The 26,974-nt window shown below is 55.1% G+C and overlaps 2 protein-coding genes across 5 annotated transcripts; one reads left to right on the top strand and one right to left on the bottom strand.

The window, feature by feature from the left end:
* Positions 1–3,204: 3,204 nt before the first annotated feature.
* Positions 3,205–13,533, top strand: ANKRD54 (ankyrin repeat domain 54). 4 transcript variants are annotated; one of them, XM_079775064.1, is made up of 8 exons: positions 3,205–3,662; positions 4,908–4,955; positions 9,810–9,908; positions 10,946–11,017; positions 11,406–11,562; positions 11,639–11,763; positions 11,961–12,068; positions 12,437–13,533. In XM_079775064.1, the coding sequence occupies exons 1-8, from the start codon at positions 3,338–3,340 to the stop codon at positions 12,442–12,444; spliced, it is 942 nt and encodes a 313-aa protein (XP_079631190.1). In that variant the 5' UTR covers positions 3,205–3,337; the 3' UTR covers positions 12,445–13,533. The 4 variants fall into 4 exon arrangements, with proteins under 4 accessions (XP_079631190.1, XP_079631191.1, XP_079631189.1 ...); XM_079775065.1 differs by having other exon boundaries at positions 11,515–11,562; XM_079775066.1 differs by having other exon boundaries at positions 3,523–3,662; positions 9,815–9,908; positions 11,515–11,562.
* A 9,329-nt stretch (positions 13,534–22,862) lies between these two features.
* GALR3 (galanin receptor 3) lies at positions 22,863–24,624 on the bottom strand (the record flags this gene model as incomplete). The annotated part of the gene is made up of 2 exons (XM_079775966.1): positions 22,863–23,625; positions 24,266–24,624. 2 exons carry the CDS (start codon positions 24,622–24,624, stop codon positions 22,863–22,865), a joined length of 1,122 nt encoding a protein of 373 aa, XP_079632092.1.
* Positions 24,625–26,974: the final 2,350 nt, after the last annotated feature.

Genomic DNA, 26,974 nt, shown 5'->3' on the forward strand with positions numbered 1-26,974 from the left:
AGTTGGGGCTGGACAGGACTTAAAACCCTAGTCCCTGGGTTTCCGGGAGGAAGCTTTTCCCACAAGGCAAACAGAGGTAGTTTCTTTGTCTCTCATCTAGTGCTTCATGTTTTATTTGCTGATGGACCAAATATAAATGACTTGTGTATGAAAGCTTTAGCCTTAGGTCAAGTTCAAGCCAGTGTGATGTGCCCACTGTTGTGTAGAATTTGCATGCATCCTACCCTTATTTATAACAACACCAATAGGTATCCCTTTTTTGAGCACTAAATTTGTGCCAAGCTCAATACTAGGGGCTTTCCTCACATCATATCATTTGGTCCCGTGATAATCACATGATTTAGGTACCACTGTTACCTCCGTTTTACAGATGAGAAAACTGAGGCTTCGCAAGTAAAATGACTTGCTCAAAGCCATAGCCCCACATATTTACAGCTCCAAAGTTGATGGCCTTCACCACTGGGCTGGACTATCTTTACTCATTCTTCATTCATTCAGTCAGTCAGTCAAGTAGTTACAATGTGCTGGTGTCAGTTGCTGAGCCAGGAATTATGGGGGAATACAACTTCATAGAGCCAAGTTCCAGTCTAAAACCCTGAGGCTGAGGCTGAGTCCACATTCAACCCACATCCTATTCTTCTGATCCAAAATAACAAGTAATTGTTGAAACACACAGCCGATTGGGCCATGTAATTTATACTTTAACAAAGTTGATTTAAAAATTAGCAGTAGCAACCACCTCTAGATGTTCAGGGGTCCTGCTCAAATTAAGATTGTGACAATGCAAACATAATAGTAGACTAGGTTTCCTGAAGACCAGACCCTCGTGGTGTAGGAGGAAGACAACGGTCTTGACTGCTAGGACAAAGGGTTCAGATGCTACCTGAACTCAATGGGCAGGCAGATCCTAGAGACGTGAAGAGAACGGTGCTTTAGGCAGCTTGTGCACCGTGGTTCTGCAAGGAGAGACTGAAGGGATGAAGACTACTTTGGAGGTTATTACATGGGAAAAAAGGAGGGATAAATAATAGTTATTTCAGGGTACATTCAGCAAGCATGAGGTTTAAATACCCAGATGTCACTTATACTCTTTGGTTTAAGCAAGTTTCCAGCAGGCTCTTCATCCTATCTTATAAAAGGGTAATATGCAAATCAACTGTCACTCCATCATAAAGATGGCGGCACCCATAGCCACAAGATGGCGGCGCCCAGTCCTCTCAGCCCCGCCAGAGTCCCCCAGTCCTGGGGGGGGTGGGGGGCGGCCTCTGAGAGAGGGCAGTGTGAGTGGCCTGGCAGAATGCTTGCTTCGTTGCCATGGTGATGAGGCAAGTGTTCCACCCCAGCCAAGGGCCTCTGGCCAGACTGGGGTGTGGATGGGCCTCTGGGCCGCAGAGAGCCTCTGGGCAGCGGGCATGGAGCAGCCAGGCCCCGCAGAGAGCTAATGGTGCATGGATTCGTGCGCAGAGCTACTAATTTTTTGTTGTTTTTTTAAGGTAGTATGATGGAGAGGACTTTTCAAGGTTCAAATCCCAGTTCTTCAACATTCTAGCCTTGTACCCTTGGACAATTCATAAATCTCAGGACCTCAATTTACTGATTTGCAAATGGGTATAATAATATCTACCTTCTAATGCCCTTGGGAGGGAGAACTAAATGGTGTAATATAATAAAGCACTTGATAAGTGGTACATGGTCAATGTTTATTTCTTTCCTTCGTTTTCTTCTAGCTACAAGTGGAGTTGGCACATGTCCTTACCAGTTATGGGCAGAGGAGTTCAAATAACCTCTTCCTTCATATAGTACAGTGGGGAACCTCACAACGGTGCTCTGAGAGCGCTGTACATTTAACTGGGTTGAATCAGAGGAAAGAACATTTGCCTGGACACAGCCCTAGTCCCAAGGAAGCTGGACGTCGATGAACAATTCCTTTATCTCTCTGGTTTCAGCTCCTCACCTATAAAATAGGGATGGTCCTCTTTGTCCACCTTACAGAAAGGTGTGTGGGTATGTTGAATGAACTTGAGAACAGTCTGGCTTTGGCTAGAAATGAAGATAAAGATTTATTCGAGGATCTTAGAACATACAAACTGGAAACAGAGATAGGCAAAAACCAGAAGTGTTCCAGAGAAGAAAGAAAAGTTCTTATAGTGAAAAGTACATTCTTGAGAATTAGCCGCCCTGCCTTCTTAGCCCTAGGATTGGTCCAGGAGATGTCAGAAAGTCTGGATACGTGAGTCCTGGGGAAGGGGGTAATCAGGGGGTTATACGGAGGTCTGGTGTATGTCCAGGCATTAACACAGGACTGGAAAGTTAAAAGAGTAAGTTACCAGGCTAGTTAGAACAAGAATAGTCTTTTCTCACGCCTCTACCTTCATAATGTTAATACTTTTAGCAGCTTGGTTAAAGTGGCTCCATTTTATATATCCCTTATCTTCACTCTTTCCTCAGGTGTAGGGTTGTGAAAATTCTTACAAAACAATGCACCGAGTTGCACTGTTGCTAAACTCATCACCTGTTTGCGGAATATTTTCCTATTTCCAGCTCTAACTTCTCCCATAGGACTGTACGTCAGCGGGAATGGATCCTGCGTCCAGAACCTCACACAGTTCCCTGGCTCAGTGACTGGTTCTCGGACTGAAGCGTCGTTCCGGTGTAACTAAGTTGAACTAAAATTCTTTGTAAATCAGTGATCACCGCTGGGGTTACCGAGAGAATCCAGAATAAAGGAATCTATCGCATTTAGAAACTATCACTCCTTGGTTCGTGGTGATAGGCCAACATTTTAACATATCTTCGTTTTCCTACTTACACTGCGCTATTGTGGGAAATTCTTTTTTCTTTTTTTTTTCCACGTTCATCGATTTAAAAGATACATATTTACCTCTCCCTAAAGTTTGGCTTCTTGACTTTCCTTTGCGATTGGCTGCAGACCATCTTAATGTGATTGGTTAAAGCATCTGCCCTTTACCTTTCCCGTGCTGCGACGGAGGAAATGGAAAAAAATAGTGTTTTAAATCTATTTTATTGGCTTCCGTGTAGCGACGTAGGGCTAGAACTTGGGTACTTCAAAAATATGATTGGCTTTTATGTCCGTCAGTCACACTGCCGGAAACCAATTCTATTGCCCGGTTGGAGGGAGGGGCTTAGGCTGGAAGGGTTTTCATTGGTTCGGAGCGCTCCAGCTCGCGACGCGAGCCCGTACCCGCTTGGTTGCCGTGGTTGCAGGCCGGGCCCAGCCGCTCGCCCGCTGACAGCGAGGCTTAGGGAGAAGGGAAGTGGGTCGGTGGGTCGGTCCGGAGAGAGGATCCAGCAGCCGGGCCCGCGCGGAGCTGTTGCCATGGCAGCCGCCGCCGGGGACGCGGACGAAGAGCCGCGCTCGGGCCGCTCCAGCTCGGATGGCGAGTGCGCGGTGGCGCCGGAGCCGCTGACGGGCCCCGAGGGCCTCTTCTCCTTCGCGGACTTCGGGTCTGCGCTGGGCGGCAGCGCGGGCCTCCCGAGCCGGGCGTCCGGCGGGGCCCAGTCTCCGCTGCGCTATCTCCACGTCCTGTGGCAGCAGGACTCGGAGCCCCGCGATGAGCTGCTCTGCAAGATCCCCGCCGGCAGGCTGCGGCGCGCCGCCAGGCCCCACCGCCGCCTCGGGCCCCTGGGCAAGGAGGTGCACGGTGAGGAGCGCGCGGGGGGCGGGCCGGCCCTCCGCCGGGAACAGGCCCCGACCTCACCCCTGCCCCTGCCCATCTGGAGGCCTCCCCGCCCTCCCCCGCTCGCCCCGGCGTCCGATCCAAGAGCCCAGAGTGACACCCCCGGGTCTCCTTTCAGTAGTAATAATTATCACGCATACCAGTAACTGCTATGGACTATGAATGTAAAGAAAAAAAAAAAAAAGCATTCTGCTCAGAACCAGTCCCCCCAGGCTTTTCACACTGGGTAACTCCTGAATAGAAACTTTCCACGACTCCAGGGGTTTATTAGTAGATAATAACATGGGGCACTGCGGAATACTTTTACTGTCGGAGAGGGGAGGCCAGAGCCTGTAGCCAAGTCCTACCAACTTGTTTTAGTGCACAGACCTCGATTGGACTCCTCTACTTCATTCCGCCTTAAGCAAACTATAGAACCTTTCAGCCTTAGTTTTCTCATCTGTGAAATGAGTACAATACTTGCTTTACAGAGATTTTTGGGAGAGTTAAGTAAGGTAATGCACGTATAGATGTCAATCTGCTTTTGTTGTGCACCAAACACTGTTGTGATCATTTCTAATCCTCACAGTAAATTCTCATTGAGATCCAGATACTGATCCCATTTTACGGAAGAGGAAACTGGCTCCGAGAAAGTGCCTTCCTCCAAGTCACATAGCTAGAAACTGGTATTAGACCCCAGGTCTGCCAGACTCAAACTTCTGCTCTGATGTGTCTACCGTATTTGACCATTTTTCTGGTGACAAAGGCATGGCTTTCAACTAGCCTCTAATATAGAGGTAGTGTCATTGTAGGAGAAATCACCAAATTTAAGTAAGGCATTTGGGCATGGCTTATTTTAAAGGAGGATATAAGATTATCTGTGTCATCTGTTCACAGAGAGCTTCCACGTAAACATCTCATTTTGTCTTTGCAATAACTCACGGCTGTCAGGACGGAGCTCAGCCTTGTTTTGCCAAGGATAGACCTGAGCTGGGGTAGCTAACTGCTCAAGGCCCCCAGCTGCTCCAGGTGCTCCAGAATGTGGCTTCTGCACTATTGTGCCCCGTTCCTCCTGGTGCCCGGGGCAGCCTCTTGTATCCTGGCTCCTCTTTCTCTTTAGGTGCTACTGTAGCTGCATGGTGGGGAACTAGGAAGCTGTGCACTTTCTGCTTCACTGTGGCAGCTGCTGATTTTTGGTTTTTTACTGGTACTCTGTTACTCTCTCCACAGCTCTGAAGAGGCTGAGGGACTCGGCCAATGCCAACGACGTGGAAACAGGTGAGTGTGCAAAGCGGATCCAGCCCCGTGGGCTGGTTAGGGAAGAAAAATCCAGGTAACCGATACCTGGGAAGACGGTGCTTGAATTCATCCCGTCCGACAGCTCACCCTGTGGGCCCTGCTTCCCGTAGTTACTGCTTCACTGCAGTCATTTTGCAGAAGACTTGTCTGGCTTAGGTGCTCCCTCTCCCCATGCTTCCCCGTCCATGAACTTCCTGATGTCTTAGTGCTTACCGCCCTGTGGGCTCCTTGATGGTGGGGACACATCTGCTTTTGTATCGCTGACACCCAGCAGGTTAGGAACTTGGGGGACAGTCGGTTTTAGCTGCCAGGGGAGCCACCATCTGCACAGAGCAGCCACCTTCAGCTGCTCACTGAGGCTTTGAGGTGGTTGGGTCAGTGGTTCGCAAACTTGTTTTTTGGCAGAACATCTGGAAGGCAAGGGAGGGGCTCCTAGCAGGACACCACTCTGGTTTTCTTGTCATTGCTCTCTAGCGTTCACCAGCTGATAGGGCAGTAGCAATATCAAAGGTTCAACGGCAAGTTAGAGGGAAAAAGTTAATTTTATCCATTGATTTAATCCTTTCTGTGAATCAGGGGAAAGTGGCCGCTTCGTTCCTACGGCTGCTGTAACAAATTACCGCAAACACAGTGGTATGAATCAACACAAATGTGTTATCATACAGTTCGGTGGGTCAGAGTCCAACACAGGTCTCACGGGCTGAAATCCAGGTGTCTGCAGGGCTGTGTTTCCTCCTGGAGGCTCTGGGCGAGAGTCTGTCTCCCTGCCTTTCCCAGCTTCAGGATCAGCCGCAGTGGACTGAGTCCTCGCTCTGCCACTGCCGTCTCTGTGGATCTCACCGCAGGGAAAGGGTCTCTGATTTCAAGGACTCAGGATAAAATTGGGCCTGAGTAATCCAGGATAATTCCTAGCTCAGGGCCCCGAACCTTAATCACACCTGCAAAGTCCCTTTTTGGTGTGTAAAGTAACATATCCATAAAGTCTGGGGACTAGGGCGTGGCATATTTGGGAGCGGATCCTTGTCTGCCTCGTGTGGACATCGTTCTGTTGTGGTGGTGGGATACTGTGGTCAACAGATAAAATGTGAGCATAGATTAAGGCCAAAGGACAGGAAAGCCCACGTCCAGCAGGCGTGGAGAGGAGGCCGTTTACCTCGGGAGCTGGGGTGCTGCACTGCGGGCCTGGGAATGGCGCCCTCATCCTGGCGGAGCAGAGGGAGCAGGCCTGGAAACTGGAGCGCTTTTCCACAAACTTTCATATTTTGGAATATTTAGGCAATAACCTGGATAGCTTTTCAAGGAAAAATGACACGAGTTTTCTTTTTAATATCTCTAGTGTATGACCAGAGAATATTTTAATTATGCTTCCCTCCCACAGAAAGTCTAGTTCATCTCCTTTTGGTTTTTTTCTAACTATAAGAGAAAGTTTATTTAGAAAGTCACAGAGGTAGAAAAAGTGAGCAGTGGAAGAAATGGGCTCAGGAAACAGGTTATGGAGGCAGCAGAAGGGGCCCCGGAGCTTAGGAGAGAGAGGGTAAAGGAAACTCTCCTGGGGGGAGGGTGTCCTCCTGGGAGGGAGAGCGCACCAAGTCTAGTTCACCTTGAATCAGGTGTTCGTGTGGTGGTTTTATTATTTTGATAGAAAAGATGTAATTCAGAGCCTCTAACACACCCTTCTTCACATCTAAATGGCTCTCAGATTTACCAGGCTCTTGCAGGCCTCTGATGGTGAAACTGGCTGTAGGATTAGCATTTTTCTTTCTTTCTCTGCATATTTATTATTGTGGGGTTTGTTTTTTGGTATAGTTTAGCAATTACAGTGGGCACAAAATTTATCCTTTGCTATTGTTAAATCATAAGTGCTTTTCTGTGAGTTCATAATCATTTAAAATATTTTAAATATGGAAATAATATATGCATTTAAAAATGTTTTGGAAATTAGAGAAATATACAAGCAAAACATCCATAATGTTAGGAGAGGAACTAATCTCTATTAATGTTTTGGTGACTCTCCTTCCGGTTCTTCTTCCTACACAGAGGAATTTTCGTCATGGGCTTGCACACTGTGCTGTACACACAATTTTGTAGCCCGCATAATTTTTGTATATCATAAACATTTTTCATGGTCCTTGTAACCGTTTGTTTTTCAAAATGGAAGCATCGTTTATTCCTATTTATAAAATGAATGTATGACTTAGTGATATTTCTGAAGCTTATAAAGAGCAAAAATCATTTTATAATTCCATTCCCAGTCATAATCACAATATTTAATCGATGCACACTATGCCTTTAAAGGGGCAAAAACACCTTAACCAGTTTGGCTCGGGGATAGAGCATCAGCCTGCGGACTGAAGGGTCCTGCATTCAATTTCGGTCAAGGGCATGTACCTCGGTCGCAACCTCGATCCCCGGCCCAGGTTGGGGCATGTGCAGGAGGAACTGATCGATGTGTCTCTCTCATATCGATGTTTCTCTCTCTCTCCCCCTCCTTTTCACTCTCCTAAAAATCAATGGAAAAATACCCTCGGCCTGGCCAGGCATAGCTCAGTGGTTGAGTGTGGACCTAAGAACCAGGAGGTCATAGTTCGATGCCTGGTCAGGGCACATGCCCCAGCTGCAGGCTCAGTCCCCAGTAGGGGGCATGCAGGAGGCAGCTGATCAATGATTCTCTCTCATTATTGATGTTTCAATCTCTCTCCCTCACCTTTCCTCTCTAAAATCAGTAAAAATGTATTTTTTAAAAAATGTCCTTGGTTGAGGATTAACAAAAAAAGGAGGGCCAAAAAAGAGTGATTTAGTCACATATTTGCACGTTGGTATTTCATTTCTTTTCTTTTTTTTTATTGATTTTTTACAGAGAGGAAGGGAGAGGGATAGAGAGTTAGAAACATCGAAGAGAGAGAAACATCGATCAGCTGCCTCCTGCACACCCCCCACTGGGGATGTGCCTGCAACCAAGGTACATGCCCTTGACCAGAATCAAACCCGGGACCCTTCAGTTCACAGGCTGACGCTCTATCCACTGAGCCAAATCGGTTAGGGCGGTATTTCATTTCTAAGATAATTTCCCAGGTATAGGATTATTACATCAAAGAGTATGCCTTTTTTTTTTTTAATTGATTTCAGAGAGGAAGGGAGAGAGAGAGAGAGAGAGAGAGAGAGAGAGAGAGAGAGAGAGAGAAACACCAATGATAAGAGAGAATCATCAATTGGCTGAGAGAGAGAGAGAGAGAGAGAGAGAGAGAGAGAGAGAGAGAGAAACACCAATGATAAGAGAGAATCATCAATTGGCTGCCTCCTGCATGCCTCATTGGGGATCGAGCCCACAACCCAGGTATGTGCCACCGGGAAACGAACCCATGACCTCCTGGTTCATAGGTCGACACTCAACCACTGAGCTATGCCGGCTGGGCGAGTATGCCTATTTTGATGGCTTCTAGTAGATGTTGCTAAAATGCATTCCAAAGACTGTAACTGCACAAATCACGAAATAGGACTGGATACCTTCGGTTTCTGTCTCTATGATACTGGCTATCTTTTGGTGATTGCACTGATGAACACTAAGATAGCCTGAAGCTCTTATGTCTCCTCCACTCTCCTAAACCTTTTCCTTCATCCACTTATTCACTCAGCCAGCAACATTCATTGAACAATGTAAGTAATATTAAGATAAACCAAACCAAACCCCTACAACATAGTTGGAGAAGAAGAATATTAAAGCAATACCATTTCTAAGATAAAACTCCTCCAAAAAACGAAGTTATGTATTCAGTTGGAGAGGTGTTAGTTCTGGAGGCAGAAAAGCCTGGGTTTATATCCCAGCGTGGCCTCCTGAACACACGTGCTCTGTGCTGGAGTCTCCTGGTCTGTAAAATGGACGTGAGACCTTGCTGGGGGGCGAGGGGCTTGGCAGTCAGATACCTGACACCAGCCTGGGGCTCAGTGTACAGCAGCAATTACTCTGAAAGAGCAGGTGAATGTCAGAGCAGCAGGATGAAGAGGGCATGAGAAGCAGGACGGGGTCTGGCTAAGTCAGCTGAGGAGACAGGAAGGATTCATGGAGGGGGAGATATCTGGGCGTTGTCGGGAAGGACTCAAGTCCTTGAGAGGTTTGCTGAGGCAGACGAAAATGCTGCCCTAAAATGATGTCTGGCAGCAATTTCTCCATTTTCGTTGGACATGTACATCTAATACCTAATGCCTCCCCTTTTAAAATGGCTCCATACTTTTCGAAGAAGGAATGTCACATCCATTATTCTCATCACAGCAGCTCTGGAGTTGGCAGGGCAGAGATTACTCCCATTTGGTGGTGAATTAGAGCCCAAAACAGCCTTCTCGCTCCCAGCCCAGCTCTTTCCACTGCCCATGCTATTGGCAGTGTCTTCCTTTCCTTTTAGCTTAGCTTAGCCTGGGATTAGTCTGTGTGGCTCCAGAACCTCTGCTCTGTCCACTCTAAAGGGCTGCCTCCTGGGAGCAAAGTGAGCCTCGAACAACAGCTGGGCAGCCGTGTCCAGCTGGAGTAGGTGTGCATCTAAATTCAGGTCGTGGCACGGGACTGGGGATTTCTGTGACTCTAGAATTCCCGACTCTGAGGGCCAGCATCCTTCTACGATGTCCTCTCCCTAGACAAGTAGTTGGAGCACCCAGAATCTGGCCATCCGTGGTACCCTCAGGAGAACAAGTCCCTTGAGGGTAGTCCCCGTGGCACTAGCTCTCCCATGCATGATCAGAGCCTTGCCTGGAAGGGCCCCTGAGCATCCCTCCATCCCCTGGGACAGCAGCTTAGCTAACACTGTCACTCCCCCCCCCCCACCCCCATCTTGGTGGTCCCAGTGCAGCAGCTGCTGGAAGATGGTGCAGACCCCTGTTCAGCGGATGACAAGGGCCGCACAGCTCTACACTTCGCCTCCTGCAACGGCAATGACCAGATTGGTGAGTCCTGGAGGGGGAGGAGTGAGCGGCTGGAAATGCTAGTTGCCTCCCTCCGGAGGCGCTGGGGAAGACCTGTCTGCACAGCCGGGCGGTGCCCGCTCCTCTCCGAGCCTGTGGATCTGGCACTGCGAGACTAGGGAAGGGGTTCAGCTGGGGAAAGACTATGATTGCCTCCGCGGTTGGGGCCAGTCCTTCAAGACATCAGGCCACGTTTACTCAGTGCCCAGACCAGCAGCGGGACAGCCCTTTTATTTAGGAGTCTTTTTTGGGTGGGGTATAAGGTATAAACCGAACTCTATATATCTACCCTGGTGTAATCACCACCCGGATTAAGATTTGAGCAGGCACATCACAAAAGATACATAAATCATCAAAAGACATAAAAAATATATTAAACATCATTAATCACTAGGGAAATAAAAATTGAAAGCATGGCTTCCGGTCAAGATGACAACGTAGGTAAATGTGGTCTCACATTCGCGCACAACCACATCAAAAACACAAGTCAACTACAGAACAACCGTCGTTCAGAACCACCCGAAATCTAGATGAACAGAAGTCCTACAACTAAGGATATAAAGAGGCCACACATAGACACAGACAGCAGTGAGGTGATTACAAGAAGGAAAGGGGGGGCGGGTAGGAGAGGGTAAAGGGGTGATAAATGGTGATGGAAGACTTGCCTTGTGGTGGAGAACACACAATACAACATACAGATTCTGTATTAGAGAATTGTACTCATGAAACCTATATAATTTTATTAACCAATGTCACCCCAATAAATAAGAACACCCCCCCTCCCCCAAATCTTAGTCCTGTAACACTGCATAGGGCAGGAGGCCCTCCCAGAATGCTCAGTTCCTGGCCCTCGCCGTCCTGCACATGAACTCTATGAGTGAGCAAATGAATGAAACAAGGGACCATGTTTAGTTTCCGTATGCACACTTTGAGTGAGCCTCTGCAGCTAGGTTAGGGGTGGGGTTAGGGTCCAGTCCATGGGAGCCTCTGACAGCTCCTCTTGGGTTTCCCATTTCCAGTGCAGCTGCTCCTGGACCATGGGGCCGATCCCAACCAGCGAGATGGGCTGGGGAACACGCCGCTGCACCTGGGTAAGTGCCTGCAGAGCTGCCAGGACACCTTCTCTGTGGCCCAGACAGGCTCCTTTGGTGAAGAGCCTGGGGTCCTGCAGGCTCCCAGCAGGACCTCCTATCATCTCGGGAGAGCCTTAGCTCCCAGTGTGGGTGCCATGGACTTCCCGGGCAGTCACTAGCTGGCTGTGCCCTGAGCGGAGCTGATTGAGGCACCTGAATTGGCTCAGCAGCAGCTCTGCTAGGGGAGGTGAGACCTGCAGCTGGTTCCTGCCCTGTGGCTGATTCACTCCATGGCTAACAGTGAGGCCGGTACCAGCTCCAAGCTCAGTGTCCCCACTGGCACAGGGAGGGAGCCGGACTTGATTGCTGAGTTCCACCGAGTTGCTGCTTTGGTGATGCCTTCCAGGAGGCATGACCTGGCACAGGCACACTCGGAGACAGTCCTGCTCCCTCCAGCAGGCACACAGGGCCAAGCCCTGGTGGTCCTGCACTCTCAAGTCCCTGTTCTTCCTCAGCGGCCTGCACCAACCACGTGCCTGTCATCACCACCCTGCTGCGAGGAGGTATGTGGCACCTTCCCCTCCTCCCTCCTCTCTCGCACCCTCACCCCAGTGTGCTCACCTCGGCCTGCTCCCACAGGGGCCCGTGTAGATGCCCTGGACCGAGCTGGCCGCACGCCCCTGCACCTGGCCAAGTCAAAACTGAGCATCCTGCAGGAAGGCCACTCCCAGTGCCTGGAAGCCGTGCGGCTGGAGGTGAAGCAGGTGAGTGCCCCTCTCATGCTCAGCCGTGGCACCCAGCAAGCACTGGACAGACACCCCGCCTCCAGCACCATGGCTCCTGGGTCACTTCACTCTGACCCCAGTTGGTACCTGCTCCACTGTGCCTCTTGGCAGCAGCGTTAGGCCTCTCTGTGCCTCCTAGCTGGGACCCCGCAGCCCAGCCCGCCCTCTCGTTTCAGATCATCCAGATGCTGAGGGAGTACCTGGAGCGCCTGGGGCGGCACGAGCAGCGGGAACGGCTGGACGACCTGTGCACCCGCCTCCAGATGACGAGCACCAGAGAGCAGGTGAGCCGTGGCCGCAGGTCCAGGCCCCGGTCTGGCAGGAACCACAGGGCCAGTCCATCCTGCTCTGAGCAGCCAGACCCTCATCGCAGAAAGAGGCCGTGGCTGTGGGTTGCAGCCCACTGTGACCTCAAGCCTCTGCCCACTTCCTTTGAAGCTGCTGGTGGCCCTTCTCTCTGGGTCTGAGACCACCTGCTGCCAAGGATTGACCCTTGGACAGCTGTTCACTGTCAGAGTGAAGCCACCACATGCCTCGGGAGGAGAGACAGTGCCTGCCCTCCAGGCCTGTGGTATTGGGAAGAAGACCTGGGGGCCTGGCACCTAGCCTGATCTTGGAACCCCCATGACAGAGCCTCCCTTTTGTCCCGCAGGTGGATGAGGTGACCGACCTCCTGGCCAGCTTCACCTCCCTCAGCTTGCAGATGCAGAGCATGGAGAAGAGGTAGCAAGAGGGGCTCCCTGCCTTCCGCCCCGCCCCTGCCCACCTGCCCACCTGCTCTCGTTAAAAGGAAAGCCTGACGCCGGGACTGGGAGCTGCACTTGTCTGCAAGGCCATCGTCCTCACCCCGGATGCTCTGGGCCAGAGATGCTCTCACCAACCTCAGAGCCTCTCCCGGCCATGGTCTCTGTCCTCTCTGAGCTGGGACCACAGCCCCAGCTTCTTCCTCTGGCCCCCGCGGCACTGCAGCCACCTCAGCTCTGGCCGGCCGGCGCGGTCCTGGCAGGGCTCACCCACTCCGTGGTCTCTGGCACCCTCAGCAGGCCCCAGGCCCTCCCCGTCTCTTCCCAGTCATGGGCTTGTTGCAGCCAGCAGGGCGTGGCTTCAGGCAGGTGCCCTCGGGCCCACGGAGCTTTTTGGAGGGCCCTGCGCCTCTCACCAGCATTAGATTTAGACTTGGCACCTGACTGTCAAGGACGCATTGCTGTGAGTTTCTCTGGGTGGAAGGAGAGGGTTGGTAAAGCCCAGACCCTAGAAATACAGGTTAGGAAGGACCCTGCTAAACCCAGAGCAGAAAAGCCCAACCCTTGGTCTCCCAGTCACGAAGCGCCAGGAGGGCATGGCAGCCTAGCTGTAGGGGGCTGAACAGTGGCCCCAAGGTGTCCATGTTCTCAGCCCAGGAACCGGTGGCCTCTGATGGCAAAAAGACTCGGCCGATGTCACGAGTTAGGATCTTCAGACAAGGCGGTTACCCTGATTGTCCAGGTGGGCCTGAGGTGGTCACAGGGGCCGTCTGAGAGGGAAGCAGGTCAGAGAGGAAGTAGGGGGTACGGTGACGGAGCAAGAAGCTGTTCATGCAAGGAAGGGGTCACACGCCAAGGAGTGCAGGCGGCCTCCAGAAGCCGGAAAAGGAAGGGAGTGGATTCTCCTCGGAAGGAACCAGCCCTGCCAACACCTTGACGTTAGCCCCGTCGGACTCTCTTAGAATTCAGCCATCCGAACTGTACGAATAAATGTGTGTTGTTTTAAGCCACTAAGTCTGTGGTCATTTGTTGCAGGAAACTAATATACTAGACAAGGCTCAGAACTCCCTGGGAAGGAGGGACCCACTCCCCTCCCCCCGCCGGAGCACATGCCCTTGTTGGGGACCAAGGGGAGGCACTGCCTGGCCAGCCCTCCACGGAGCCGTCTGATGACAGCGTGAAGGCAGTTTGCCTGGGTCATCAGTCAGGCCCACTCTGGCTCTGCCCCACTTCCCCTCCCACCACAGTGGGATTCTGGCTACTTTTCAGAGGAGGGGAGCTTGTTCCCCAAATCCCAGCTTGCTCAGATCTGAATTAAACTCCTGGCACCCAGGCGCTCCCAGACCCTGAAGAAAACGGGTTTCTGTAGGTACGAGGTACCAGCCCGGCTGCCTCCAGGCCCCTGTGGGGGGAGCCGAAAGCTCTACCAGGTGGGCAAGTTGAGGAGGGGAAGTGTGACCTCAGGAGTGGGGGAGAGGGGCAGAGGACGCAGTGAGATGCTGCTGCTGTGAGTGAGGGGAGCAGCGGAGTGAGGGGAGTGAGGAGGAGAGGTGCAGGATGGGGCAGATTTCTCCCTTTCTGTCCATGTTATCAGCTCCCCACTCGGGCACAAGGGCCTCGGATGAGCTTCCCTTCCCACAGGCACCTGCGGGGCCTGTGCCTGGACACGGCCTCCCTTGCCCAGGCCCAGCAGTGGGGCTGGGCAGGGAAGAGTCCCCGGCAGTGGAGGAGGACAGGAGGGAGGACTTCAAACAGGGGTACTCCTCTTGGGACCTGCTTCTCTGGGCCTTGCCCCACCTCACCCCCAAGGCCCGATCACCCTGGAGAGCTGAGCAAGATGTCTCAACCTCGGGTCCAGGGGGTTCAATTAATGCGCCCTTCGGGAGGTGCGAACTCCCTGACACGATGCAAGATGTTGTGTGGAGTGAACGTGTGTTTCTGATAAAGGGCCCATAGCTTTCATTATCAGCATGATCCACACTCAGAAGAGGTTAGGAACGCTTTTGTTAATCCTCATCCGGGGATTTTTGTAGAGAGAGTGGAAGGGAGGGGGAGAGACGGAAAGAGAAACATTGACCTTGAGAGACACAGGGATTGGTTGCCTCCTGCACACACTCCAACCAGTGCTAGTGATCAAGCCTGCAACCGAAGTACGTGCCCTTGATCTGAATCAAGCCCGCAGTCCTTCAGTCCTCAGGCCAACGTTCTAACCACTGAGCAACTGGCTAGGGCAAGGTTAGGGACTTGGGGAGCAGATAGGTGAGGGGCCTGCCAAGGACATCCTGGGGACTGGCTGGCCCTTCTGGGCAGGCTGCTTTGTACTGGCAGCGCTGGGGGGAGGGGGGGCATGCCGAGACCGAGGCTGCCGAGATGATTGTGTCTCCAGGACAGCCTGGCATGGAGCCCTGGCTCACTCCCAAGCCCTTGGCTGAACCAAACCATCCCCACCTGGAAATCGACATCCTCCACCCCGGTGGTGCCCCACCCATCCACCCCTTGCCCTGTAGCCAAATAGCCATGAGAACAGGCCGCTGGGGCAGGCGAAGGGGTCATTGTCCGCTCCCTCCCTGGCCACACAGACAGTGAACAAAGGGCTTGACAGGTGAAGGTGGCTTACAGGCCAGACAGGGAGGCAGCCAGACGATCTGCCTCGCCCCATTTCCAGCCAGGATTTACCCTGCACCCCCAAATCTGTAAGAGCCAGCCAGTTCGTGTCAGCCCCCGACACTGAAGTGAGTCAGAAAACACAGAGGGCCCTGAGCTGGCTGGGCTGGCGGGGGCAGGAGGGAGAACTCCACAGAGGTCGCCCACACAGGAGTTAGTTCTGTTACCAGCTGTTCCAGGAACGGCGTCTGTGGGGGAGGTGGGGGGGCAGCAAGAAGAAATCCATCGTTGTTGATTTCAACTTCTGGGAGGGTCCTTTGCTTTATACCTCACATTTGTTCATAGTAGAAACTGAAGGCCCAGTGCATGAAATTCGTGCACTTTGGTGGTGGGGGGGGGGTCTCTCAGCTCAGCCTGTGTCCTCTCACAGTCTGAGAGCCCTCTGGGGATGTCTAACTGATGGCTTAGGCCTGCTGCCGGTGTCAGTTGGACATCCTTAGCGCTGCCACCAAGGCGGGAGAGGCTCCTGCCACCACTGCTGCGCTTGCCAGCCCTGAACCCGGCTTCTGGCTGAGTGGCACTCCCCCTGTGGGAGCACACTGACCACCAGGGGGCAGCTCCTGCATTGAGTGTCTGCCCCCTGATGGTCAGTGCATGTCATAGCGACTGGTCGTTCCATCGTCAGGCTGAAACCGGCTCTCCGACATCCCGAGGGGTCCTGGATTGCAAGAGGGCACAGGCCAGGCCAAGAGACCCAACTGGTGCAAGATAGGGGCTAGGGAGGGACCACAGGAGGGCTCCAGGGCGTGTCTGGCCCATCTCGTTCAGTCCCAATTGGCCGAACCCCAGCAGCAAGCTAACCTACCGGTCGGAGCGTCTGCCCCCTGGTGGTCAGTGCACGTCATAGTGTGCAGTTGAGCGGTCTTAGCATATCATTAGCATATTACGCTTTGATTGGTTGAATGGGCAACTGGACAACTGGACACTTAGCATATTAGGCTTTTATTATATATAGGAGGATACTGAGCACTTGCGGTGCACTGGGCACTGTTCAAGGTGGGAACACAGCCGTGAACACAGACGTGAACACAGTCTGCCTGACCTGGCTCATGCCAATGATGGGAAGTGCTTGGAGCAGAATATTCACAGGTTCTCACAACCATCTGTGAGGTAACTGGCCTTGCGGCGAAGTGCAGGTTTGTCAGGGCGACCCAACCAGGCGGCCGGGCTGGAACCTGGATCCCCGCAGTTTCCTGCAGTTCCCACCAGGCCTGGAACTGAAGCCTTCTCTGAAGCAGTGTCCTGAAGCCGAGGGGGCCACATTTGTTGAGCTCCTACTGTGTGCAGGCCAGCCCTTCATACAAGCCCTTTGATTTAGTGTTTGCAGTAAAATGTGAGTAGCCAACATTCTTGCTCCCACTATTTACAGATGCAGAAAACTGAGGCTCAGAGAAAGGATTTGCTTGAGGTCAGATAGCCGGTGTGTGGGGCCCAGCCGGGGTCTAGCGTAATCTCTGCCAAGGTTCCCACAGTGCCAGTATGTCCAGTGCCCCTGGGACCCAGTCTGCAGGAATCCATAGGCCTTACTGAGCGCGTGTGTCTCCGTGAGCAGCCTCAGGTACAGGGGGGTCTGGCCATCTCCTCACTTAGCTCAGGGTACAGTGTGCGTGGTGGACAAGGCATGTCCCTGGTCCCTGGGAGAGGACAAAGGACAGCCCGAGGCGATGGGCTGAGCTGAGTCTGCAGTCATCCTTGCTGATCTTTGGTAGCTGCTTCCCAGGTGGTCAGAGCTGGCTTGGGACCAAGCAGGTGACTGGCTGGTCAGAGAGGGAGGTGGGACCAGGCCACAGAGGTCCTGAGGTCTGAAGGTAACAGACCAGGTGAGGCAGGCTGTCATTCCAACCGGAGGTCAGTTGTGTCCTCGCCCAGCAGGCACCAGGAGCTCTGGGAAAAGCCCCTCTCGGAGCAAGTCCCTGTCCCCCCAGCCCCCCCCCCCTGCCGGCTGCCTGCTCCCCAGACTGCTTCAGATGCTGAGCCCATGCCAGAGTGAGGAGGCCAGGAGGCTGGACCGAGGCCTGGGTCACCCCAACAAAGACCCTGCTCCCCACCAGCTGTGGGGCCCAAAGGGCATTCCAGCCCCAACCCCTGATACTGGCTCACCAGCTGACACCCAGGCCTCAGTGCCTGCAGGGAGAGGTGGCAGCTCACGCTACAGATGAGGAAACGGGCTCAGGGAAGCAAAATAATCCTGCCCAGACCAGGGACCGGAGTGTTCCCTCATCTCTATGACTGGCCCGGGCAGCCTGGGGACTCTCCCCCTCGGGAAGCCGGGAGGATGCAGGTGCTGTAGAAGTACTTGCCAGTCAACACATCCAGAGGGTCAGAGGTGGATGGGTCACGCCTCCTCAGCTGGAGACCAGGATCTGCCTGGGGGAGCCCTTGTAACCTCCAATGGGGCCCCGCTCAGGCAGAGAGCTGAGTGCTGCAGCCACTGAGGCTCAGCGAGGTCAGGGTCAGGAGGTGCAGGAGCCAGAATTCCAACCCGACAGTGTGGCTCCAAGTCCGCCTTGACCCCTCCTCTATGCCACCTCTCTGAGTTGACCTGGCAGGTCCACCCAATGCCCAGCACCACCGCCATCCAGAGCACCCCCAGGTACTCCAAGCTGGCACTGTGCCGCTCACCCCTTCCTCGCCACCCTTCCTCCTGCTTCCGTCTCACACCTCCACTGAGCCTGGGCCACTGAAACAACATGGCACCGAGCAGATCCCTCAATAAATCAGGCTTGTCCTCACCCTAGACACCATTCCAGCCTGCACAGCCCGGCCCTCTGGCCTCAGGCCACCTTGGATCCAGCTGGCAGCTTGCAAACGAGTCCTGCATCAGGGCTGAGAAACTGATGTTCACTAATAGGAAACCTTGGGTACTTAATTGGTATTGATGTCCCCAGATACACACCTCAGAGTTGATAGATGATGCTGTGCCTGCTAGCGTTAGGCAGGAAGAGAGTTGATTAATACAGCTGTGCCAGGGCCCTCATCTCACCCACCCTCCCCCGGACTGAGTTTTAGCCCCAACTCTGGTTGCTATACAGGGGCGGGGCGGGGGGGGGGGGGAAGTGGGAGGGAAGCTGACCTTATTTGCACATCCAAGTTCCTCTCTCTTCCTCAACCAACTCCTTCCTGCCTCTTCCCTGAAAACCATGGAACTGAAATCAGACAGACGTGCTGAAGACCCCAGTTGTGTTTCTGGCTAGCTCTGTGATCTTAGGTAGTTACATAATCTCTCTGAGCCCCAGTGTTTTCGTCTTCAAACTCTAAAGCAGATGAGACACAGGTTCTAGGCCAAGCGCAAGACCTGAAAGGTAGCAGGGTGGCCAGCACCAGTGCTCTGTGGACACCCCTCACCACGCCCCACAGGCCCCTCACTCTCAGCAGGTTCCCACCGAGCTCAACATCTTCCCCCTCAAACCTGACCCTCATCATCCCCACTGTCACTCCCAATAGCCCAAGGCAGAGGTCGGGGGTGTCACCCGGGACACCCCCCGCCTCCCCCCACATGTTCAGTCACCGAGTCCCGACAACTGTACCTCCTAAGGGGCTGTCCCATCTGTCCGTCTCCCCAGTCTCCCCACCCACTGCCAACGCCTTAGGTACCGTCATCTCTGGGTTCTCACTCCAGCCTCCTAACTGCCCTCCCTGCACTTCCATCCCAGGAAAGCCTGCCTGGCAGCCAGAGTTCCCTAAAGAGTACATCTGATCAGGTTATTCTTTCCGTAAACACCTTTCGGTGGCCTGCCCTGGCCGGGTGGCTCAGTTGGTTGAAGCGTCGTCGCACACAACAACATGTTGTGAGTTCAATTCCAGTCAGGGCACATACTTGGGTTGGGAGTTCAATCCCCAGTTGGGGCACATAGGAGAGGCAACTGATTGATGTTTCTCTCTTTCTCTCTCTAAAAATCTATTTTAAAAAACATATCCTTCGGTGAGGATTAAAAAAAGATAAGAAAAAAGCAAAGACCCTTTCAGTGGCTCACCATTGTCCTCAAGACCAAGTACAGTCTCGGTTTCAGAGAAGAATTGACAGAATCCTTTGTGACTGCCCCTCCCTCTTCCTACTGGGCTCCCCCTTGCCCCGTTCCAGGCCCTGAGTGCGCCTGACTCAGGCAGCCATGCTCATGTTCTCTCTCCCTCTCCCCCGTCCGCCCTAATTAACTCCCACTTCAGGACATGGCTTCCAGGAAATCTTCTCTGCCTCTCCATGCTGGCTCGGGCCCTCCTCTGGACTCCCACACTCTCCGGTGCCTCCGTCTTTCTTTACTGCAAAGAACCCTGTCCTACTAAGCGCTCATACGTGAATGTTACAGGCCCATCCCTAAGAGGTTTGCACAAATAGGAGGGTGAAAGGGATGCAGAGTATAATCTCCCTCCAACTAACAGGGGTTCCTTCGCAGGCCCCCAGGCTGCCCCAGGCCCAGGCTGAGACCTGGCAGGGGGCTCCGGTCAGGTGGCTTCTCCTGGGCCCTGGGGCAGCAGCCAGGGCTCGCTCAGCCTCTCCCCCAGCCCCTGCTGCCTGCCTCGGGCCCTGCAGGACTCACAGCGCTCTCCTAACCAAAGTTCGGTAACTTCTCACTGAACACCGTCCATAGGTTCCGTGACTTTAAGCAAAATGACATCTAACAAAACCAGTTTTATTACAGGCTAATAGATATCAACTAGCGTTAAGTTCCCATGGCATCTCCTCACCGTTATAACGCAACGACATTGAACGAAATGACGTTATTCAGGCACCTGCTGTATTAAGACCATCTGCTCTTCCAAGCATGTCATTAGCCCCCTGACGCAGACCCGGCGTCTCTGGGGCCAGGCCCAAGCCCAGCAGCAGGCCATCAATCTTCCTGCCAAATCCACAGCGAAAACCATTTCCCCGCCCCAGGCCAGGCCCTTGGCGGCAGCTTCCCTGCCCCAGGGCTCACAGAGCAGCCTCTGGATAGCCAGCCTCACACTGTGACCCCGGGCGCTCTGACCACATGTCTGATGGGGTCCCGCCCTCCTGAAACCTGCAGTGGTAACACCGCCTCGCCTGCCTGGAGAAAGCTCCTGTGCTCCAGCCGGCCTGGGAGGCCCTCGGGATCTCACTGCACCCCCTCCCGGCCGCCCTGGACCCCAGCCGCCTGGCTTCAGTGGCACGAGCCCGCTTAATGCTCCCGCCTGTACCCTGCCTTGGCACAGGCCGTTGCTCCACCTTGCAGGCCCTCCCCACCTTTTTCCAGAAAAGTGCATGGGACTCCTGCTCTGACTGCCCGGGAAGGCGGGAGTGGCCTCTGGGCCGGTCCAGACTGCGGCTCTCTTACAGCCCCTCCCACGGTGCTGTCCTTTCTTCTTTTGGTTTTTGGCTCCTGGAAGGGAGAGACCAGGTCAAACTCATGACACCTCTGTCTCCCCCCAAAGGCCTAGCTCAGGGCAGGCACTCAAATGTTTGGGGGCTAAAGGAAGGAGGGACAGGTCACGTCTTTCTTTCCCTGGCTTCTCTGACCTCGTGTATCAAATACCTGCCGTGTGCCTACACTGGGCCAGGCTGCACTGCCCTCCATTCATCAGGGCCTCTGGCTTCTTGATTCGGCTCCAGGGGCCAAAGAGACCTCCTTCAGAAGTAGGAGGCCTTGCCCTGGCCGGGTGGCTCAGTTAGTTGGAGCGTCGTCTCATACACCAAAAAGTGGCAAGTTTGGTTCCTAGTCAGGGCACATACCCAGGTTAGGGGTTCCATCCCAGTGGGGGCATGTATGGGAGGCAACCAATTGATGTTTCTCTCCCACATCAATGTTTCTCTCTCACTCTCTCCCCCTCCCTGCCTTCCTCTCTCTAAATATCAATTAAAAAATTTTTTTTAATGTAGGAGGCCTCAAAGTCCAGCCAGGCTGCCTGATAGTTGAGGAGAGACCAGGCCACTGTGGAGAGTTTCCACTGAGCAGCCCCTGCCCAGGGCCTGGGGTTTTATGCAGGTTCAGACTCGGACCCTGCGGCTCTCCGGCTGGGGGAGCCTGTCTCCTGCCCGTCCCAGATGGAGGCCGTTCCCAGTCAGTCACCTGTCCCTGCCTCAGAGGTGACTGTGGAGGAGCAGCAGCCCAGCAGGAGGTTCATCCCTTCCTTTGCTTTGCAGGCTCTCACCATTGCCGAGCAGCGAGCTCTGTCAGACGCGCAGATGTTTTCCCGATGCTGCCTGGCGCGTGAGAGCCATCCCTGGGGCCAGGCCCGGATACCAGCTCTGCCCCAAATTTGCTACTTGGCTCCTGTCAAGCCACCTTACCTTCTCGAGCCTCAGCTTTTGCTTCTGAGGATGGAGGTACTATTCCTTGCCTGCTCGGCCTGGAGGTGTGAGGCCACAGGGAGACCCAGGCCGTGCTGGGTGCTGCCCTCCAGGGCACACTCGGCTGCTGCGGCCGGCGGCGGCTGTGGAAACCTCGGCAGGGACACGGGAGGAGGAACACTGACCAGGAGTCAGGCCCCGGTGCCGGGCCATTGAAGCAGCTGCTCCCCCAGCTGGGTGTCTGCCTCCCCTGTGAAGGGTGACTGCGGCTCTGACCCCGGGGCCTGAGGCAGGTGGCAGGCAGTGACCAGGACCAACAGCTGCCTATGGTTAGGGAGGGGCCCTCCCAGAGTGCCCGGCAGCCAGAAGGTGTGCTGGGGAGGCACGGAGGCCGAAAGGTCTCAAGCCCCAGCCGGAGCTGATCGAGCTTATTGGCAAGCGGTGAGGGAGGGAGGGAAGTGGTCGGCTCTGCAACCACTGAAACTGATTTATTGGTTAATTCGGAGGTTTCCACCGCCACAGGCTGTGTGCTGGGAAAGGGAAGGAGGGGTCCACAGGGCAGCCAGGGCTGCTGGGAGGCCAGCTGGGACCGGAGTGTGGCAGTGTCTCCTGAGCCAGGAGCACCACATGGCTAAGGCAGGCGCAAGGGGTTTGGGTCAGGCAGTGGGCCTAGGACGTGAAGCCCATGAGGCCTGAGTATCTGAACGGCACTCTCCTAAGGAAGGGGACTGGGAGCCCGGAGGTTAGGGTGTGGGGAGCTGTGGGCTGGGGAAGAGGGCTGATCCAGAATCAGAAAGAACAAAATAAAACACACCTTGGAAACCATGGAAACTGAGAGCAGAGGCCTGGGAGGTGGAGGAGGGGAGGCTCTGTGGAGAATTAGACTGCAGTGGGGTTGAATCCAACCTCTGCCAAACACTAGCTATGTGACCCGAAGCAAATCACTAGGTCCCTCGGATTCTTGATTTCTTCAGCTGTAAAATGGAACACGTTATATTGACCCCGCAAAGCTGTTTTGATAATTCGGTTGGAGAATGTAACTCCACATAAGATACATAGTAAGTGCTTAATAAGCACTTGCCACCCTAGCTGCTAGTGTTAACCCAGAACGGGACGTGGAAGGGAGAGGGGCTTGGTGAAGGGTTGTGGGGGAAGCAGGGTTTAGAAGCTGCTGCTGGAGTTGGAGGGATGGGAGAGGGCCTGCTCTCCAGCCGGACAGTCTGGGGGCTGCCCGTCTAGGGGGTGCTCTAAGCTGTATCCACCCATTTTCACCACCCAGGGGTGTCCACTGGGCTGGAACCCCAGCTCAGCCACTGCTCCCGGGCTTCTGGCTTAGCCGCATCCCCCCGCCCCCCCCCTAGCAGCGTCTGGCCCTGGGGGAGGGGGGACAGACACAGGACACCCAGCAGAGTGGAGGTGGACAAGGTTTATTTCGGTCCTGCGGTAGTCAGGGCTGGTGCAGGCCCCTCCCCGGGCTCTCCGCCCCAGCCACCACCCGCCGGCAGTCTCCCCCGAGGCCGGGCGTCCCCGGGGCAGCCCACAGGGCCCGAGGACGCCGGTCGGATGCGACGGAGGGCGCGGCGGGAGCCCGGGGGGCAGCAGGCGCGGCGGCGGCGGCGGCGGGCCCCGGGCCACAGGCGGCGGAGGCGCGCGCGGAAGTGGCGGGAGGCGAGCGCGTAGACCAGCGGGTTGAGGCAGGAGTTGGCGTAGGCGAGGCAGTGCGAGGCCAGGCGGCAGGCGTAGGTGGCCGGGCTGAAGGCGAAGCGGCCGTACCAGAAGCAGAGGATGAGCGCGTGGTGCGGGCCCCAGCAGAGCGCGTACAGCGCCGCCACCGCCAGCATGGCGCGCCCCGCGCGGCCCGTGGCCCTGCGCCGCGCCTCCGCCGCCGCCGCGCCCGCGGGGCCCACGGCCGCCCACAGGAAGCGCAGCGTGCGCGCGTAGGCCAGGCTCACCACGGCCACCGGCAGCAGGTAGCCGGCGGCGAAGGTGGCCACGTCGAGGGCGCGGCGGCGCGCGTCCTCCCAGGCGGGCACGCAGAGCTCCAGCGCGCCGTAGCGCACGGTGCCGTAGTAGCTGAGGTAGGGCGCCGAGAAGAGCGCCGCCAGCAGCCACACCAGGCCCACCGCGGCGCGCGCGTTGCGCGGGGTACGCAGGGCCCGCGAGCGCAGCGGGTGCCGCACGGCCAGGTACCTGCGGGTGGGCGCCAGGTCAGCGCGGCGGGCGGGCGGGCGGCGGCCCGCATCCGCACCCCCCCCTCCCGCGCCCCCACCACGGAAACGCTGCGAGGGGACCTGGGGGTTGGTGGAGCAGTGGGGGTTACCACTCGACCTGCCTCCCAGGTGGTGGTGATTAAGGGGGTTCAGGGGCAAAGCGCTTAGAGAAGTGCCTGGAGGTACAGAGAAAGTGACTTGGCCGAGGTCATCAGCTAGACAGTGAGCCTGGATTTGACCCCAAGTTTCAAGCCGTGAAAGCAGCTATGAATGATGTCAACCCGGGCCAGGCATGGGTGGTAATACATATCTGAGTTCTTTCGTGTATTCCTTTTCCCATTCGTTCCACTCACAGAGCCCCTAGCATGTGCCAGACCTGGTGAGGGCACTTGAGACACAGAGACCTATTGGGGAAGCTCATAATGGAGTTGGGGAGGGCAGGATGGTCCCCTCAAGCCCGCCCTGCAGGTGCCCAGAGACTGGAAGGTGGCGGCCAGAGAGCTGCTCCTTCCTCTCTCCCATCTCCCTTTTGGGTCCCCCGTTCTCTCTCTCCCAAGGCCAATGAGCATCTGTTCAGGTCTTCCCGCCCCGGCCCAGCCCCAGCCCGGTTCCAGGCACACCTGTCCACAGAGACGGCGGCCAGCGTGAAGCTGCTGGCGTACATGGTGAGGTAGATGAGCAGGTGCACAGCCTTACAGACAAGGGCCCCAAAGAGCCAGGCGTCCAGCGTGTAAATGGCGGCCTGGAAAGGCACGCAGCACAGGATGAAGCAGAGGTCGGCCACGGCCAGGTTGAGAATGAACAGATCCGTGGTGCTGCCAGGCTCCTGCCAGGCATTGGGGCCGGGCTGCAGCAGCACTGCCAGCACCAGCCCGTTGCCCACCGTGCCCAGCAGGAAGATGAGGGCGAAGACCACGGGCACTGCCACAGCCCCCACGCTCCCTGGGCTGTCTAGCGAGCTGTTGTGGGCATCAGCCATCTCTCCAACAGATGATCACCTGGGAAGAGAAGCTGGACTTCTCAGGCAGGGCTCCCAGCCCTGGCCACTTGCCCCAGGGTCTAGTTTCCTCCGCCTGGGCCTGGCTAGATCTCCTGGGCTAGAAGCTCCTGGAGGGGGTGGGGTGGGGGGACAGAGACCTACTGTGCAAGCTCCTGGCAGTTACACTGGTGTCTGAGGGGCTCTCAGCTTCCTAGAGAGCACCCCCATAGTGCTAAGTGTGAAGGGCTGATGGGGAGGTGAGGGACACCTCCAACCAACGATGCAGGTAAAGACACAGGCAGAGACGGGGAGGACATGGAGGGTGAGTAGGGGGGGACCCCAGCCTCGGGAGCAGGTATAGTTTCTTCTCAATGGGGGATCTGAAGCTCAGGGGAGACTCTTGGACATGGGTCAAGGCCAGCAAAACCTGGGTGACATCCCTGCATCATTGGAGAGTCCAGTTTGGTAAGAGCCCCACAGTAGCACAGCTGGGAACACCATGTATAGGTCCCTGCCCCCCCCCCTTTTGCACATGAGGAAGTCAAGGCTCAGAGAGGGCACACGGGAAGCTGAAGATCGCACTTTGAGTGGCAGATGTGGGGCTGTTGCCATCCTGGTACTGACTCCCAGGCTGGAGCGCTCACGAGAGCCTGTAACAGGTGCTGCTGTGAAAACCTGTGTGCGTGCATGTGCGTGTGCACGTGCGTTTGTGCAAGCTGTGTCCTCCCTCACCCCTACCCCACCCCACATCGGCTACTACCTGCGGATTCCCCCTGAAGCCTGGGACCTCTAGGTTGGTGGGACAAATTAAGGGCAAGGGGGAGAGGCAGGGGGAGGTAAGAAAATAGATGCCTCCCCCCCCCCCCCGAGCATGCAACAGACCCTCCCAGTGCAGGATGGGCAACACCTACCTGGATCCTGGGCACTAGGCCCCCGCTTGATCCTGGGTGAACCAGTCAGGCTGGGGCTGCCTCCTGGCTCCGTGGCCACCACTTGGTGCCTCCCTGCAGATGGAGAGCTGCCTCTCACTTCTCCCTCTTCTCCTTTAAGGCCCCTCCTCTGCTGAGCCGGACTTGGGCAGTCCCTCCAGAGTGCCCACTGGCCACCTCCTCCTCAGTCCCGGATTCCCCCAGGTGGCATGCTCTTCTGCCAGGCTCTCCTCTGCCTCTTTGCTTTGCTTCCTTTCTGCAGTGAGTAACCCATTGATCTTGCTCTCTGAGAACTGCTTTGTAGTTAACCCCTCTGTGCCCAGGGCCCTGCCTGAGGATTCCACTCCCCATCCTCCCCTCTCCCTGCTCCAACCCAAGTTGAGAAAGGATTCCTAGTCTTGAATGGGGTGTCGTAGGCTGGGAAACCAGAATGAGTCCCTTTTCTGCATTCCTCAGGTGGGACTCCTCCCCCAGACCCCGAGAACCTTGAGACCTATCAGCGTGGTCCAGGGGTTCAGTCTGGCTGGAGACTGGAGAGTTTATGTACCAGCCTAGAGTCTTGCTTTAGCCAGAGGGCAATGGGGAACTAGTAAGAAGTTCTAGAGCAGGGATATAACCTGCCACTTTATTCTGTAATTAGTTTATCATGGCTGCGGTGAAAAGGATGCACAGATTGGGAGTGATCTAACGAGTGACCTGTTAGAGGCCTCTTTACATGCAACAGCCAAACAGGTTAAAGGTCTTGGAGAATGGCTGACTCAGTCAAGGGGTTCTGGCCTGACCTCTTAGAGGAGTGGACCGCATGGCCAAAAGGGATAGAGGCCGGCACCTAGGGGGCAAGGTGCCGACTGCAAGGAGTTAAGGGAGAGATGTGGTAGGGACTGCATGCAGTCTTTCCAGAAGCTGGGAGGGTGGAAAGAATGTCCAGGGGGAAGTCTGGGAGAGTGGAAGTAGTATGAGGGGGTGCTGATGAAGCCAAGCCTTGCATCAAGGCCAGAGGAGCTAGGGAACTCTTCAAAAGCGGCTCCTTGCAGGCCCCGGGGTTCTGTGAGTGCTCAGAGTGCTGCTCTAAAGCCTGATGGCTCTCACTCCAGCTGCAGAGCATCTTCGATTTTTTGGAAGCAGAGACCCCCTAAACTGAAGGTATTCCGACTGAGACCTAGACTCTCCAAATCTGAATCCAGAGCTAGCAGACTGATTAAGGCATTCCCGTGGGATCTTATGATCACTGAAAGGCAGACTTGGAGGATCCTAGACTGGGTGTGCTGCGGTTTTAGGATCACAACCACCCTTTATGAATTGAAATGCACCAATCGACTCACAGAAGCCTGGACTCACTAATGTGGCAGGCCTGCACCTGGGAAGCCCCGAGATCCCTAACATACTATCCTACCTCCCTTGGGGGCCCCAAGCCCACAGGC

This window comes from Cnephaeus nilssonii, assembly GCF_951640355.1.
Source record: "Cnephaeus nilssonii genome assembly, chromosome: 6".
In the NCBI taxonomy this organism is placed as follows: domain Eukaryota; kingdom Metazoa; phylum Chordata; class Mammalia; order Chiroptera; family Vespertilionidae; genus Cnephaeus; species Cnephaeus nilssonii.

Bases quoted from the DNA above. Each gene is read 5' to 3' on its own strand.
- ANKRD54 (XM_079775063.1), top strand. From the start codon at position 3,338: ATGGCAGCCGCCGCCGGGGACGCGGACGAAGAGCCGCGCTCGGGCCGC. The intron at 11,018-11,455 runs GTAAGTGCCTGC...TGCTCCCTCCAG, and splicing joins GAACACGCCGCTGCACCTGG to CAGGCACACAGGGCCAAGCC. The intron at 12,069-12,436 runs GTGAGCCGTGGC...TTTGTCCCGCAG, and splicing joins TGACGAGCACCAGAGAGCAG to GTGGATGAGGTGACCGACCT.